The 17,266-nt window shown below is 41.5% G+C and overlaps 1 protein-coding gene across 1 annotated transcript in view; it reads right to left on the reverse strand.

Moving 5' to 3' along the window:
• Positions 1-7,952: 7,952 nt before the first annotated feature.
• Positions 7,953-17,266, reverse strand: part of LOC125462049 (protein CC2D2B-like) — an 88,171-nt gene continuing 78,857 nt past the window's right edge. The window contains exon 16 of the mRNA XM_059652934.1: positions 7,953-8,141. Within this exon, the coding sequence (XP_059508917.1) occupies positions 7,953-8,141 (189 nt within the window). The remainder of the gene's footprint in view (positions 8,142-17,266) is intronic.

The following is a 17,266-nucleotide window of genomic DNA, read 5'->3' on the forward strand; positions in this document are numbered from 1 at the left end:
CCAATACATCACTGCATGCCATAATATTTCCTTCACTTTGTGGTTGTGTATTATTGGGATCTTGCGAATTGGCATCATGTTTCTTTGGATATGAAATTACCTCCTGCATATTTCCAACCTCACTGTTGTAGCAATGTCCTTTTGCAAAGCATCAAAATGGTGTACTCTATGGTGCAGGGGCAAATTTTATGTTTTGTAAATGGCAATTGAACAATTTTGAAGTAATACTTCATAGTATAATTTATTACCACCTTAATGCAACCTCTGAACTTCCTCTGGCTGCTGTTTTTTAATAGAGATGTGAGCCATTTCTAAAATAGAGGATTTCCTGATAATAGGAAATTACAGGATTTATTTGTCTGCCTGTTGCTTTTTTTATTTGCTGTTATTGTGTCTGTTGTAGTTACAGCACTTTTATTTTGTGCTTTGATTTCACTCCTTATTCAGTAATTTATTCTCTCCAAGCTTCTAAGCTCATTGTGTCATGGGGAGTCTTGCTTGCAAGATGCTTTTCAATGAAACCTACATTGTTTATTTCCTATAAAACTATTCACTTACTTGTACATCTCTGGCTCCTTTATAGCCGCTCTCCCTTTTCTTCCCCTTTTTTACCCTTCAGCTATCCAATTAATTTTTACTTAAGCCACGTGCCAAATTGCGTCAATTTTGAGGAGTTGCATAGCAACGTTTCCTATGTACCTTTTTAATGCTGCTCACTTCATTATGTATGCACGACACCTTTTCCAGCACCTTTGCTCACACTACTGGGTGTGCATTAGTAGCAGCAGCAGTATTCGCCACTGCCAGGACTTTCAGGGACTACCAGTGCAGATGCCCCTATTTAAAACCCAGCTATACACCAAGTCAAGCTTTACCAGCCACAAATAGCCCTTCACAGCACATGTAACAGGAGGGAAACAAAAGACAAAGGCTTCTGAGGGCACAAATGTTGCACAGGTGACTCCTCTTTGGAAATGTAAGCTCACGTTTTACATCATCATCTGATCAACAATCACTGCTTTGTAGCTACAAGAATCAAACTAAGCAGGTTACGCAATATCCCATTACAACCATTTCTAAGAGAATGCTACACTGGCTCCAAATCCTAATGTAATGTATTCTCTTTCTTCAATGCAAGAGTATCAATACTGGAAAGTCTCCAAAAGAATGGAAAGTGATGATTTTTCTGGGACTACAGTAAAAGTGAAGAAAAACAAGCAAGATAAAGTTGTAGAGATAGTAGGAACTGCCAATGCTGGAGAATCTGAGCTAACACGGTGTAGAGCTGGATGAACATAGCAGGCCAAGCAGCATCAGAGGAGGAGGAAAGCTGACATTTTGTGTCGAGAGATAATGGGAACTGCAGATGCTGGAGAATCCAAGATAACAAAGTGTGGAGCTGGATGAACACAGCAGGCCAAGCAGCATCTTCACTTTGGGTCGAGACCCTTCTTCAGAAATGGGGGAGGGGAGGGGAGGGGGATTCTGAAATAAATAGGGAGAGGGGGGAGGTGGCTATAAGATAGATAAGGAAGAAGTTAGTTGGAGAGGAGACAGACAGGTCAAAGAAGCAGGGTTGGAGCCAGTGAAGGTGAATGTAGGTGGGGAGCTAGGGAGGGGATAGGTCGGCCCAGGGAGGACGGACAGGTCAAGAAGGTGGGATGAGGTTGGTAGGTAGAAGATGGGGGTGGAGCTTGAGGTGAGAGGAATGGTTAGGGAGGCAGGGACTAGCTGGACTGGTTTTAGGATGCAGTCTGGGGAGGGGAAATTTTTGAAGCTTGTGAAGTCCATATTGATAGCCTTGGGCTGCAGGGTTCCCAAGCAAAATATGAGATGCTGTTCCTGCAGCTTTCAGGTGGTGTTTGTATGACAATGCAGGAGGCTGAGGATGGAAGTGTTTTCCAAGGAGAGGGAGGGGGAAGTAGAAATGGTTCGCGACTGGGAAGTATAGTTGTTTGTTGCGAAATGGTCCCCAAATCTCCGCTTGGTTTCCCCAACATAGAGGAGACCACAACAGGAACAGCAAATAAGTTGAATTTGCTTTGGGAATAAACAGGAGCTGCTTGCCTTTTGATTGTAAAGTTGCTGTTGTTGTCCAATGATTAATCTCTGCATCCAGTTGGGTGGATATTGGAACTAGATGTCAATTAATTCCTATCTGGCTTGTAGTACCCAATGCTGCTGTATCCTATCATGATATTCCTCCCACTCAATGTTCTTATCTTCCTCCTTGGCAGACTCCTATTCCCTCTCCCAGCTCTTCCCCATCCAACACATCTCCTCTTTGCCTGCTCCAATTATGCAAAAACAACATGCTATGGTTACATAGCAAACTCTGTTTGGAGTAAACTGCAATGACCACACCTCCCAGACTGATCCAAGTATCAAAACCTCATGTTCAGGAGGGCTATGATCTGCTTCATAATGGCTCCAATCAAAGAATACTATCTTATGTTTATGCTTGCCTCAGACAATATATTGGGTATGCTGTCATCAACCATGGTTGCAGAGGGTAGCCCTTGTCTCCACTAACCATCCCTATAAGGCATGTGATGCTTTAATGAATTAGGACAGAAGAGTTCTCAAGGATTTTTTTAGATTAGATTCCTTACAGTGTGGAAACAGGCCCTTTGGCCCAACAAGTCCACACTGCGTCTTGGAGCATCCCACCCAGACCCATCCCCCTATAACCCACACACCCCTGAACACTATGGGCAATTTAGCATAGCCAATTCACCTAGCCTGCACATCTTTGGACTGTGGGAGGAAACCGGAGCACCTGGAGAAAACCCACGCAGACATAGGAAGAATGTGCAAACTCCACACAGACAATTGCCTGAGGCTAGAATTAAACCCAGTTCCCTGGCGCTGTGAAGCTGCAGTGCTAACCACTGAGTCATCGTGCCACCTTATACGATATAAGCATTGTTACAGCTTCCACGATACGTGAGCAGACTTCCAAGCTATGATACCAATGATCACAGATGACTTGTGTATTGATGGAATGGGACTCTCCTGTGGATGAAATATGTTGTGTTATGATAGGGTCCAATCTGTAGTTGAAGATTCACAATTTTGCCTCCATGGAGATGCTCTCCACTGGGGGAAGCCAGTTATGTTGGCAAAGCCTACTCCCCAAGCTTTGAGAGAGTGTGAACTGGCACAAATTACATCAGGAACAGCCTTGATCCATGAATGTGTTGAGGATTGAGAGATCCCAGACAGGATCTTTGCAAGCAGTCAGTTGTGTAACAATTTAGTGCAGCTGTCATCTTGACAGACAAGAGAATAAGATGGACATCCAGCCCTTCAGGTTGCAGGTCCCACTCCAGCAGCTGACATAGTTCTGTGATGGTGTCTGGACATACCCTGTGGCTGCACTGTGTCTCACTGATCTGGAGGAAATAGCATCAATGATAATAGTCTCAAGGCTTCCTATAAGCCTTCTATGTCCAGAGTGAACCTTCAGCTGTGAATTCATAAAGAGGCAATTTGACAGCTGCTGCAGGTGACTACTGGTCCTGCGATTGCTGGCACATCGGTTTCTCCTCCATTTCTCTGTGCCTTTGAAGTGTTGAGGCCACGCTAACCATGTTCTCTTATGTGGCTGGATCCATTGGTCACAGTTCCAATGAACCTGTATGGGGAATATCAGAAACAGAGCAACCCTTGGTAATGTAAGCAGTAAGCATTCACATCACAAGGAAGTGAAAGCTTAGTATATTCTCAATGCCCTGGGAAATGAAGGACCAGTCATCCCTTGTGCAACCTATGAGATCTTGGATTGTCTTTGTAAATTGTAGCTAAAAGGTAACATCTAAGGTTATCTGTGGTAACTATTGCTTCACAGAGGTGTCTATGATCAATCTGTAATGACTAATGATAAGGTCAAGATTGATTGCAACCAGATTTGCATTCCACACATTGGACAGTGATGAGTTTCACATGCAGGATGCTATGATTACAGATGACTTTAAATTGTAATCTGAGAATGCCTGATTAATGTAATTGTCTCTTGAAGGGCCTCACATCACTCACATGTAGAGCCTGCATCCTCAGCCAGAAAAAAAACTATTTACCCCGTCTATTCCACATGTGGTCACAGCCATTTTCCATTTCCATTACACATTTATGATTTGGATGAGATTGGAAAACAATGCAAGTTGTGCTTGGCAGAGTGAATTGCAGACTTAGAGTAATTATGTAGGGACTGCTCCCCAACCTTCATGTTCCTTTCTTTCTTGTACTCCCTGTCAACTCCATCAGTTCTGAGCTTCTGACTCATTAGGTATTCATCTCCCAACATTATCCTCTGGGTCCCAGGCCTACAACTTAGCCACATCAACCTTCATGATACACTGTCTCTTGTTAAGGCCGTGGTGGTGGTGATCATCATTGATTCCTGTCCCACAGTAACCCAGGCCTTCCAATGCACTGTCATCTCCCACCCTTTATATGTTGAGTGCCTATCTTCACAATTATTGTTCCCTTTGGAGGCAGCAGGCTGGTATGCAATCCCCAGAACAAATTTTGCTAAAATTTCCTATAGAGTGCTGTCCCCACTGATAATTCACTTGATGTTCATTGGCCATGCACCCAGAACTGGCCAACATCCAAACCTCTGATTGACTTTGAAGGGCAGCCCTGACTGATGACTGACCAGACCCTTGACTGATATCTGTACAGTTCCCTAACTGACTTACCAATATTTGCCAGGTTGGTTGCACAGGACCTGTAGGTCTAATTATGACCTGCTGATTTTCCCCTGTACTCAGTCACTCGGTTGGCTACCTGGTTCATATTGCAGCACTGGAAAAAGTTCTCGTGAGCTCCTTTTGAAATGCTGACACTTTGTCCACCAAAATCTCAATTAAAAGAGTTTAAAGACACTTTTGTATTCATTATTTTCATAATTTGCTTAAGTTGAGCCAAATACCTTTCATTTACTGTAATTAAGATAAAGTAATACTTATTTTAAGCTGAATTAAATACTTTGACTTTTTTTTAAATGTTGAGTGGATGTGAATGTGCAGGGAGCAACCCATGCGCATCTGAATGCTTAACATTGTGGTAAAACAGTGGTTAATTGTTAGGCCTGTGGTCATCTTGCCAGCATATTATGCGGAAAGTAGAAAACTTCAGATACAGAAGGGATCAATTTTGGAAATTACCTTTTTGCAGCTCTCAATAAATTTCATCCTAGGGTCTTAAAAGAAATAGGTAGTGAGATAGTTGATGAGTTAGTTTATATTTTGTAAAACTCATTAGATTTGGCAAAAGTTTCTTTACATTAGAAATTAGCTATTGCAGATCCTTTTATTCAAAGAGGGAGGGAGGCAGAAAACAGGAAACTACAGGCTGGTTAGCTTCACATTTGCCACAAGGAAACTGTCAGAAGCTCTTGAATTTTTTTTCCTATTCAGTTTTTTTGTGGGATGTGGGTGTCGCTGGCCGTGCTAGCATTTCTTGCCCATCCCTACTTGTCCTTGAGAAGGTGATGGTGAACTGTTTGCGTGAACCGCTGAGTTCCTCTTGCTGTGGGTTGACCCACAATGCTATTAGGGAGGCAATCCCAGGATTTTTACCCAACTAATCATAACAGGGCACTTGGATAAGTTAAAGGTAATCAGCTGGAAGTCAACCAATAAATTCACTAGGAATTTCAGATGAAATTTCTTTATCCAGAGTGTGATTAGAATGTGGAACTCTTTCCTATGCTTAGTTGAGATTTAGGTGCTTTAACAGAAAAGGGATGAAAGAAATACGTGAAGCATTGTGGGATGTGTTGTTATCTTTAATGTGTTACTTAAAAGCAATTTGAATTTGGTGAGAGCTTTTAAAATACTTTTTAGAGGCTGCACGCTCAGAAGAGCTAACTTAATTTTAAAAGCCTCAATAAAGATCTGGAAATTACAACAATTCACTATCATTTAAAGGTGTTTGACACCCCCTACAGATGCAGTAAACTTTATGGTCTGGACTTCTTTTCTGTTTATAACGTTCTTAAAATTCGTTCAACTGATTGTGGTGACTCAGGTTTCACTAAATGCAAATTATGGTTAACATTCCACAGCTTTTACATCATGTGATTCCAGTCAAATTATGCTGCTCAGATGGAAATTCTTGGCTAAAATATATATGTTAATGAGGAACTAGTAGCAATTTTATTTGACTTTTGTCTTTGTACATCTACCTACTCTACACTGGCATGAAATATATTACTGAAATATTGAGCTGAATTTTATTGCCACCTGCCCATATACTTGTGAGCAAGACAGCACAGAAAATAGAACCAGTGATTTATTCGTCATATTCCCACATGCTCTCGAGCTGTTCATCCTAGTACGATGGGCTGGAAGACCTGGGATGTTACCTTGCCCCTGCAATTACACCTCCCTCCCTGGCTTCCAACCCAGTTGAAACTCCCCTTTCATTCCAGCATCAATGGTTAGAATCTTGTGCTGCTCCCTAGAGTTGGCAGAGGAAATTAATCATTGTTGAGTCCAAAAATCAGTTTCCTGTCAATAGATGAAGCTTTAGAATTAACACTCTGAACATTAAAACATGGGAAGAACACTTCAATGACAGGGAGTCAGTGTCAAGGAGACAGCGTGTCTGGTGTAAAAGGAGAAAGGGTAACCATGTCTTGAATATGCACCTCCTGCTGGGAGAGCAGTTGTGGTTTCTGAGCAGGGCTGGTCATAAATAGAGTCAGTGCTATCAACAGCAGGTCATCGGGGGTTAAACAGCGACTGCTGGGCAGTGGAACAGTGACTGCTGGGCAGTGGAACAGTGACAGTGACAGTGAGAGGGAGGTGGAATGCAGAAAGGAGAGAGTTGAAAAGTCATCGTTGGATTTTGTGAGGAAATATCGAACATTACAGAACAGATGTCTTCAATAATGGGAGGCATAGGGGTTAGGGTATGCATGCAGGCAGTGGATATGGGTTTACAGAGGAGATAAGGTATTTTGAGAGTTGTAATGTCAAGGGTATTGATAAAGTTCAAGGGTAACAGTAAGGTCATATGGTAGCATTGGGTAGGTTGAGGCTGATGGGGTGAAGTTGGTGGATATGGGGAGGAGTGAAAGTGCTGGAATATCTATGAAAGGTAACACAAGTTGTCTGCTGCAGCAAATGTAGCCCTTCACTAAGAGTGATCACTGAAGGTATGAGAAGGGTCACTTCAGGTGGATGGGATTACTGGACATGCTCAATGGTAAAAATCATGGGAATCCTAATAATCATGATTCAACTGGATGACAATCATGCTCAGGTGTGGGCTCCTTTCTCTGGTCACCATTGGTCTGGTAACACCAACATTGATCCCTGACTCCTGTGTCTCATTCAAGCAATGTCCAAGCAAGGTCCATGTGCTGGAGTAAAGGCATCTTCTGATGACCCAGGCAGAAAGTGATAGAGGTAGGAAATTGAAAGTTCCATGATTTTTACACTCTACTTCATTATCTTTCCTTTATCTCCATTAGCAGATTTGTCAAACACTTGTTCACACCAAGTCCTGTGGTCAATATCCTGGTTAACAAAGCATGGGCAGAATGACACCTCACCCAATCTGGAGGCGGAGGCAGTCACACCAAGTCCTGTGGTCAATATCCTGGTTAACAAAGCATGGGCAGAATGACACCTCACCCAATCTGGAGGCGGAGGCAGGGGAGGTCCATTTAACTAAGGATCTGCTAATGGAGATAAAGGAAAGATAATGAAGTAGAGTGTAAAAATCAGCTCAAGTAGTATAGTGCCTAAGAATTTGGGTTTAATCTATCAAAAATCACAGCAACAGTTGGATCATATAAGTATATAGATTCCGTTAACAGGGATTAAACATCAACAAGACATTTAGGAAGACAAAATATAAAGACTGCAAAAGGAAAAAAAGAGGCATTTAACAACTAAACACAAGTATATCTTCTAAATTCCAAAGTGAGTTTTTTTTTATGTCTCATGTACCAAAGATGCTACATAGATCCACACTGATAGTACATTATTAGGATATGGATAAATGTACACTGCAACAGCAAACTCCACATTAGGGATTTCTACATTATGAATACCAGTACTGTAGACTTTATCAAATATTGTCTGTAAATTTGAATAGCGCATCTGAATAGGAAATCCAGAAACCTGTAGAAGAGCACAAGAAAAATAATAAATTGCCACAGCTAACTTAGATACTTCATGAATCAAAACATTTCTTCTTATCCAATAAATTAAATGTGCAGAAAGATTCAATATATGGTGATGACCTACACACCATTCAATTTTGCGACAATCACTTGAGATTTTGCATAACATGTGCAGATAGTTATAGAGACCTAGTGGTTTTGTTGTAAAACTTGGATTAATAAAATAATGCAAACCTATACTTATTCAAGCTAGTATATAATCTTGTCACAAACTTTGTACTTAAAGAAAACTGAAGTACTTAATTCAAGTTGTGAATGAAATACGTATGTTTCAAAAAGGAAGTAGGCCACTGAGTCCAGATGGCTCATGTTAATATTTACATTGTGTGAGCAAATATGTATGGTCACACTTAACCAACTTGATCTATCCCTTCAACCAGTTTTCTTTCATTTATCTATTTGATCGAATCTGATTATTGATCGAGTTGTTTTCTCAACCTTGGAAGTGAATTCCACAGTCTTGCAACATGCCTTATTGATTAATACTGCATTGTTCTACTGAAAAGTACCCAAATGTCTTTTTACATGTTTCCTGAAATAACTCCAGAGAGGCCAGTATCCTGTCACCAAGTCACCCTTTATTTACACATGGAAAGTCCTCAACACCTAACCAGCTCCCTTGGAGCCTGCCATCAGAGTGCCCCTTATTAGTCTTCCCTGTAATTCGCATGATAAATGGAGACAGACAATAGACTATGTAAAACGTTCTCCATCATCTGCTGAAAAATTGCACAGGCTGACAATATTCAAAATGGCAGTTCCATATATTAGTATAAACTATTATGGGTATTAATTATAGCATACTTATGGGAATCCTCAGTTAACCGAAATTGCAAGTACATATGGCTCATGTCCAGCTTCATGGGGGGCAGACTTCCACTAGCTTTGTGTATAAATCCTCCATGTATTCAGCTGCAAAAAGCAGTTTACCGATTGTTATTCTCTGCAAAGGCAAACTGACCTGTCAGGCTTCGCAGTCGGTAAAACTGATGCTGCTGATTCTGCCAACTGGAATGGTTGATGATCGCTTTGCTTTCCAGCTTTCTGATTTCTACCTCTAATTTTGTCTGTAAGGTAAGTGGCACTAAGTGGGCCTTGCAGAATTGTGAAATTGCTTCCTGGTCAACATGCAAGGTGGTCTTGGCTCTTTTGATAGTCCCTAGACCATCCTGAAAATCATCCAGGTATTTAGTTAGGACTTTATTAAGGCAGCTATTTTCTAATCAAAAAATGCTGAGCCAGTCAAGGAGAATAGTTCTCAACCAATTTTGCCCCATCAAGTTTGTTCCTACTACAATCTGAAACAGCTGCTTTTCATAACAGACGGGAACTGAAGCTGTATCCTTTATCTGTAAAGGTTCCCTGATATAGGTTCTCAGTATAGCTGAAGTATTGTGCAACTTAAGGGTTGGGATCCAGAGCAAATTTTGTTAAAGAATGGTTCTGCAGTCATGGAAACAGCCACACTGGTACCGACTTCCATTAGAACCGGGTGAACATTTAACCAAATGTTTATTTTGATTGGTTCTGATTTGGATCTTGTTAAGCAATATAACTGCTCCAAACAGATATAAGTGGACTTTCAAGGGTGTGCACTCTCCCAGATACTGACCTTTGAGATCTCTTGTTCAATTTAACCCAGCGGGACTCATTTGCTGTCTCGGGTCCACATTTTGGCAGCAACTACATTACCTTTTTAACCCAGATCCTAACGAAAATTATAACCATTTGACCGAGGCATGGCTTTATTTTGGGGTTTTGCTGTGAGCTGACCCAAAGTTCCTCTGTTCAAGCTATGTCATGAGTGATGCTGTGCAATTGCCTTCACCCGAGTGGTGTTCCCCAAGCTCAGTTGGACTGGCTAGGATGTCCATTGGAATACCCTGCAATTTGAATGCTCCATTTGGCACATTTTCCAATAATAAAGCCAGTTGTAGTGATTGTTTGAAGTCATTTGGGCTTCAGCTAAGAGGCACTTTTGCTTGGTTACATCATTAATCCCAGAACTCTTTTAGCATCTCATTAAGGGTAAAACCAAAGCACATATTTCTGACAGTCATCCTAACCTAGTCAAAAATCCTGATTTGAATTTCCCTGGTGCTCAAATTGCTGAATAAAAATGGTAGCATCTCAGAATTAGAGAAAGCTTGCAGTCGTTGAAGGGATTTAGTATCTGGTGGCTTGGGGAAAGTTAGGCTTTCTATATCTGAAAATGTTGTGGGTACACAAGCTGATAGGAGAATTACTTGTTGCTTTTCAACTGCCCCAATGTAATTTGCCTGGAAAAAAAAATGCATTCTTTCCACATACTGGGCCCAGCCTTATGTGGCAGGGTCAAACGAGTCAATCTTCCCAAATAACAATGACGCAAGCAATGCTTATGCCAACTTAAAGATAACTGTTGCGAGTGAGTTTCTTCAGGATATGTTGACTGTCATCGCCACTGAAATAACTCCAGAGAGGCCAGTATTGTGTCATTAAGTAACTCTTTTGCACATGGAAAGACCTTGAGATTTCTCATAATGTGCAGCATCCAAATGTATATACATTGCACCTTCTAAGCTTCAGGACCAAATACTGCACATGGTACACTAACCTAGTTCACATTCAGGCTTTCTATAAATCCATCATTCGTATTGTTACTCCATGACAAAGAATTTTACTAACATGTAAAAATGAATACAGGGATCACAGTACAGAATGAACTTGAAACTGTTCTTTGTTGCTGCCCATCTCTTTTAAATAACTGCTGTGAGCAACCTGTACTAGTTGCCGTGCACCTTGGGTACAAGCATTGGCAGGCAGCCGGATACCCTGAGTGACTAGCACAACATAAACACAGCCTACTCATCTTAAAAGAAGGATGCTTTGTGGCTGTAAGAGGTAAGGGTAGAATTTCAAGGTCAGGCTAGCAGTGATAACTTTAAGCAGCATGCGAGAGCAAGCACTCAGTGTTCAGACAATATGGAGTAGTATATGATCAGGATGCAGCGAAAACAAGTAGCAGCAAAAGTGAATACTGTATGGATTCTCCAGCATCTGCAGTTCCCATTATCACGGATACAATTTTAACCTCACTGTGAAGCCTCTTCCAGGGATGCCTAACCTGAAGAAGTTACCCTCCTCCCTCCGGACCAACCTCAGGGAATCTCTCTCTCTCCATCTTCGGTCCGCCTCCCCCTCTCTCCCTATTTATTCCAGAACCCTCACCCCAACCCCCTCTCTGATGAAGGGTCTAGGCCCGAAATGTCAGCTTTTGTGCTCCTGAGATGCTACTGGGCCTTCTGTGTTCATCCAGCCTCACATTTTATTATCTTGGATTCTCCAGCATCTGCAGTTCCCATTATCACTGTCTGGTGTAGAGCTGGATGAACACAGCAGGCCAAGCAGCATCAGAGGTGAATACTATAAGTATTGCTCCAAAAACATAACGCATTGAAGAAAGAAGTTTAATAATCTGGCACAAATTGTGGGTGTAGGTGAACCATCTTCAAATTATATATCGTACAAGCACTAGCCTCATCCATATTCTTTTCCTATCTCCACCAAATCACGTGTGATTTCTTTTCATCCATTAACTGCCATCAGTAAATCACCTGTGTTTTCTGACTGATTCATTTACATGCAAAGCCGATTAGGGCAAGGGACTCTTTTTCTATATACTATTCTCCACAATTAAATCAATACTCAACCTTCCAATTCATATGCTTTACCTGGCATGCACAAACCAAGCACTCATACTCTGATGTAAACTATGGAAAATGTGTTAATGTCATTTACTGCAAGTTTGGGCTCTTGGATTCTAAGTATGTGAGAGGACTAGACAGGCAGTGCAGAATCCCCTATGACTATTCCCCTGCAAAACAGATAAACCATTTTGAATACTGCTGAGGGTAATGGCCTGTTAGGGGAAACCAGTAAATGCCAAATTCATTCCAAATTGTTGGCTCTGCTGAAAGGGAAAGGAGGAGAATATATGGGAGTGCAACAGTTATTGGAGATTCACTTGTAAGGGGAATCGACAGGCATTTCTGTGGCCAGAAACGAGACTCTAAGATGATATAAAAACAGAAGTTGTTGGAAAAGCTCAGCAGATCCAGCAATGTCTGTGAAGAAAAATTAGAGTTAACATCTTGGGTCGAGTGTCTCCTCAAGCGTCACTGATCCCGAAATGTTAACTCTGATTTTTCTTCACAGACACTGCTGGATCTGCTGAGCTTTTCCAACAACTTCTGTTTTTGTTCCAGATTTACAGCATCCTCAGTTCTTTCAGTTTCTGAAGAATAGTATGTTGCCTCCCTGGTGCTAGGGTCAATGATGTCTCAGAACAGCTACATCGCATTCCGGAGAGGGAGTGAGAACAGCCAGTGGTCATGGCACACGTTGGTTAATAGGTTAAAAAAAAATGAGCTCCTAAAAGTAGTGCTCTCTGAATTCATTGTCGTAGCTACTCTTTCCATCTTAATTGACTTAGACAACATGAAACTTATAGAATATAGGGAGTTTATGAAGCAAGCTAAAAAGTAAGACATCAAAGGTAGTGATCTCAGAATTACTACCAGTGCCACGTGCAAGTCAGACTTGACGTAGCAGGATATATCAGTTGAATATGTGGCTAGAAACATGGTGCTAGAGGGTGGATTTCAGATTGCTGGGATGCTGGGACTGGTTCTGGGAGAGGTGGGTACAATCTGGATGGATTACATTTGGGCAAGACTGGGATTGACATCCAAGGGCAAGTATTTGCTCATGTGGTTGTTGCAGGTTTTAACTAGAATGGCAAGGACAAGGGGGTTGGGAACCTAAGTAGGGTAACAAGAGAAAGAGAAATCAGGATGGTAATAAAAGAAAGATGCAAAACAAGAAATGCAAAAACAGTCTGGCACAGGCTGTGGCAAGGCAGTGGTGGAGGAGTTTCAATCCAGCAGTGAAAGATGGCACTTGAGGAGCAGCGACTTCGACAGTGGTTGGGTACAGTGTAGATGGTGCAAAGCAGTGGAGGGGGAATGGTGGTCCAGGCTTCATTGATGGTGATAAGCTGGATCAGGACTGATGGACTCTCTTAAATTATTCAAAATGATGGCAAATAGTGGTGGCATATGAAAACTTTTCATTGTATTTTATTGTACTCTTACTGTAAAATACACATGACAATAAAATAATTAATTCATGCATTCAGTGGAAAGACTAAACAACAGCAAGAGGCAAATAAGGCCACAGTATAAGGAAAACCCACAACAAATAAATGGAGCACATTATAACAAAAAGCAATAATTGTGGGTGACTTAAGCTTCATGTTGTCTAGGTCAATTAAGTTGGAAAGACTAGCTATGACAATTATTTCAGAGACCACATTAGGGATTGTTTCCTAGAGCAATATATCATGGAGACAACCCAGGAACAGGAAATCCTGGATCTGGTGATGGGTGTGACAGAGTCAATAAATTATCTCCTAGGAAGTAGTGATCATAACATAATAGAAGTTAATTTTCAGTTTGAGTGTGAGAAATTTGATTCAGAAACAATTGTGTTTAACTTAAAGAAAGACTAAAGGTGACTGGACAGATAGATAAGCAGAAAAGAAGGTAAGCAAGTAGTGTCAAACATTTAAGGAGGTAATTCATGACCCTCAGATTTCAAGACAGGATAGACCAACTATAGCTAAGGAAGGTCAGAAGAGTATAAAGTTGAAAGAAAATGCACATAAGAAAACTAAAACCAGCAGTAGCCCTGGAGTCTAGGATAAATTCAGAATCCAGTGTAGGAGAGCTAAAAAGACAATAAAGAGAGAGAGAAAATAAACTACAAGGGCAAACAAGAGAAATATAAAAAATTACAATAAGGGCTTCTTCAAATATATAAAAAGGAAAAGAGTATGTATAAAGTGAGTGTAGGCTTCTTAGAAAATGAATCTGGAAAGGTAGTTATAGAGAACAAAGAAACAGCAGAGAGTTAAACAGATGTTTTGTATCCATCTGTACAATGGAAGATACATCAAACACCCTATTAATAGTGAGGAATATAGAGGAAAAATTAAGTGCCATCACCATCACTAGAAATGTAACATTGGATGAACTAATGAGGTGAAAGGTAGATAAATCCATTGGTCCTGACGGCTTGCATTTTAGAATCCTCAAAGGAGTAGCTACAGAGATATTGAGTGAATTAGTTGTAATTTTCCAAAACTCCTTGAATCTGGAAAAGTACTGCAGAATTGGAAAGTTGCCAATGTGACACCCCTAATCAAAATGTTATGGGGACAAACAGTAGATGACTATATCCGATTTGTCTAACATCTATTGTTGGAAAAAATGTCAGAATCAATTATTAAGCGAATAACAGCAGAACATTTGAAAAATAATAATCTAATCAAGAGTCATATGGCTTCATGGAAGAGAAATCACATCTGAAGAATTTATTTACAGTTGTTCAAGTAGGTTTCAACTAAAGTGGATAGAAGGGAACCAGTAGGAGCCAGAAGACAAGACACCTCACAAAAGGATAAGTCATAAGATAAGCCCATGATATTGGAGGTAGCATATTATTGCAATAGAGCATTAACTAATGGCCAGTAAACTGCAAGTGTGGAAATATGGTTCTTCTTCAGGTTGGCAACTTGTAACCAGTGGATCAGTGCTGGGACAACAAATGTTTACAATATATATTAATAACTTGGAGGAAGGAAATGGATGTATTATAGCCAAATTTGCAGATGACACAAAAATAGCTGGAAAGGTTGTGAGAGTGATACAAACAGCTTCTAAGGGATATTGATATGCATTTGTAAGGCCAAGTTCGGAGTACTGCATACAACTGTGGTCACTCTGCTATAGGAAGGATGTTATCCAATGTGAAAAGGTGCAATAAAGATTTACATGGATGTTACCAAGACTGGAGTGTTTGAGTCAGAAGGAGAGGCTGTCTCCTTTTTCCCTGGAACGTGGGAGACTGAGGGATGACCTTATAGAGGTTTATAAAATCAAGAGGGGCATAGATAAGGGTAGGGGACTCCAAAGCTGGAGGATATACTTTTTAGGTGAGAGGGGAAAGACTTAAAAGGGACCTGAGAGGCAACTTTTTGCACACAGAGGGTGATGCATAATGGAACAAGCTGCCAGAGAAAGTGGTAGCAGCAAGTATAATTACAACATGTAAAAGACATTTGGGCAGATGCATGGATAGGAAAGGTTTACAGGTATTTGGGCCAGTTGCAGACAAATGAAACTAGTTCAGATATCATACTGCATATTTTTTTCTATTCATTTCTTGGCCCTCTCTAGTTACCCTTGAGAAGTCTTTTTGAATCATTGCAGTCCTCCTGCTGAGGGTTGATCCACAGTGCTATTAGGAAGGGAATTCAGTATTTTGACCCAGTGACAGTGAAGGAATGGCAATATATTTCCAAGTCAGGATGGTGAGTGACTTGGAGGAGAACTTGAAGGTGGTGGTGTTCCCATATATCTGATGCCCTTGTCCTTCTAGATGGAAGTAGTCATGGTTTTGGAAGATGCTGTCTGAGGATCTTCTGTAAATGTCTGCAGAGCATCTTGTAGGTAGTACATACTGCTGCTACTGAGCGCCAGTGGTGGAGGGAGTGAATGCTTGTGGATGTAGTGCCCTGCTTTGTCCTGGATGATGTCAAGCTTCTTGAGTGTTGTTGGGGTTGCACTCATCTAGGAAAGTGGGGAGTATTCCATCACACTCCTGATTTGTGCCTTGTAGATGGTGGACAGGCTTTGAGGAGTCTGGAGATGAGTTATTCGCTGCAGTATTCCTAGCTTCTGGCCTGCTCTTGTAGCCACTGTGTTAAGCCCAGCTGAGTTTCTGGTCAATGGTAACCCCAGGATGTTAATAGTGGGGGATTCAGTGATGGTAGCACCATTGAATGTCAAGGGACAGTGGTTAGATAGTCTCTTATTGGTGATGGTCATAGCCTTGCATTTGTGTGGTGTAAGTGTCACTTGCCACTAGTCAGGCCAAATCTGGATATTGTCCAGATCTTGTTGCATTTGAACATGGACTGCTTCAGTATCTGAGGAGTCACAAATGGCACTGAACATTGTGCGATTATTGGCGAACATCTCCACTTCTGACTTTATGATGGAGGGAAGGTCATTAATGAAGCAGCTGAAGTTGGTGTGCCTAGGACACTACCCTGAGGAACTCCTGCAGAGATGTCCTGGAGCTGAGATGATTGACCGCCAACATCCATGACCATCTTCCTATATATCAGGTATGATCCAACCACTGGAGAGTTTGACCCCTGGTACTCATTGATTCCAGTTTTGCTCGGGCTCCTTGATGCCACACTCGGACAAATGTAGCCCTGATATCAAGATCTGTCAGGCTCACCTCACCTCTGGAATTCAGCTCTTTTGTCCATATTTGAGCCAAGGCTGTAATGAGATCAGGAGCTGGCAGGAGCAGGAGCAGGTCCCTGGCAGAACCCAAACTGGGCGTCACTGAACAGGTTATTTCTGAGCAGGTACTGCTTGATAGCACTGTTGATGAAACCTTCCATCGCTTTACTGGTGATCAAGAGTAGACTGATAGGGTGGTAATTGGTTGGGTTGGATTTGTCCTGCTTTTTGTATACAGGACATACTTTGGCAAATTTCCACATTGTTGGGTAGATACCAGTGTTATAACTGTATTGAAACAGTTTGGCTAGGGGAGCGGCAAGTTCTGGAGCACAAGTTTTCAGTTCTATTGCTGGAATGTTGTCAGGGCCCATAGCCTTTGCAGTATCCAGTGTCTCCAAATGTTTCTTGATATCACATAGAGTGAATTGAATTGGCTGAAGACTGGTATCTGTAATGCTGGGGACCACTGGAGGAGATCGAGATGGATCATCCACCTAGCACTTCTGGCTGAAGATTGCTGCGAATGCTTCAGCCTTATATTTTGCACTGATGTGCTGGGCTCTTCCATCATTGAGGACGGGGATATTTGTTGAGCCTCCTCCCCCAATGAGTTGTTTAATTGTCCACCATCAATCATGACTAGATGTGGTGGGACTGCAGAGCTTAGATCCGATCAGTTGATTGTGGATCACTTAGCTCT

Source organism: Stegostoma tigrinum, chromosome 20 (genome assembly GCF_030684315.1).
Source record: "Stegostoma tigrinum isolate sSteTig4 chromosome 20, sSteTig4.hap1, whole genome shotgun sequence".
In the NCBI taxonomy this organism is placed as follows: domain Eukaryota; kingdom Metazoa; phylum Chordata; class Chondrichthyes; order Orectolobiformes; family Stegostomatidae; genus Stegostoma; species Stegostoma tigrinum.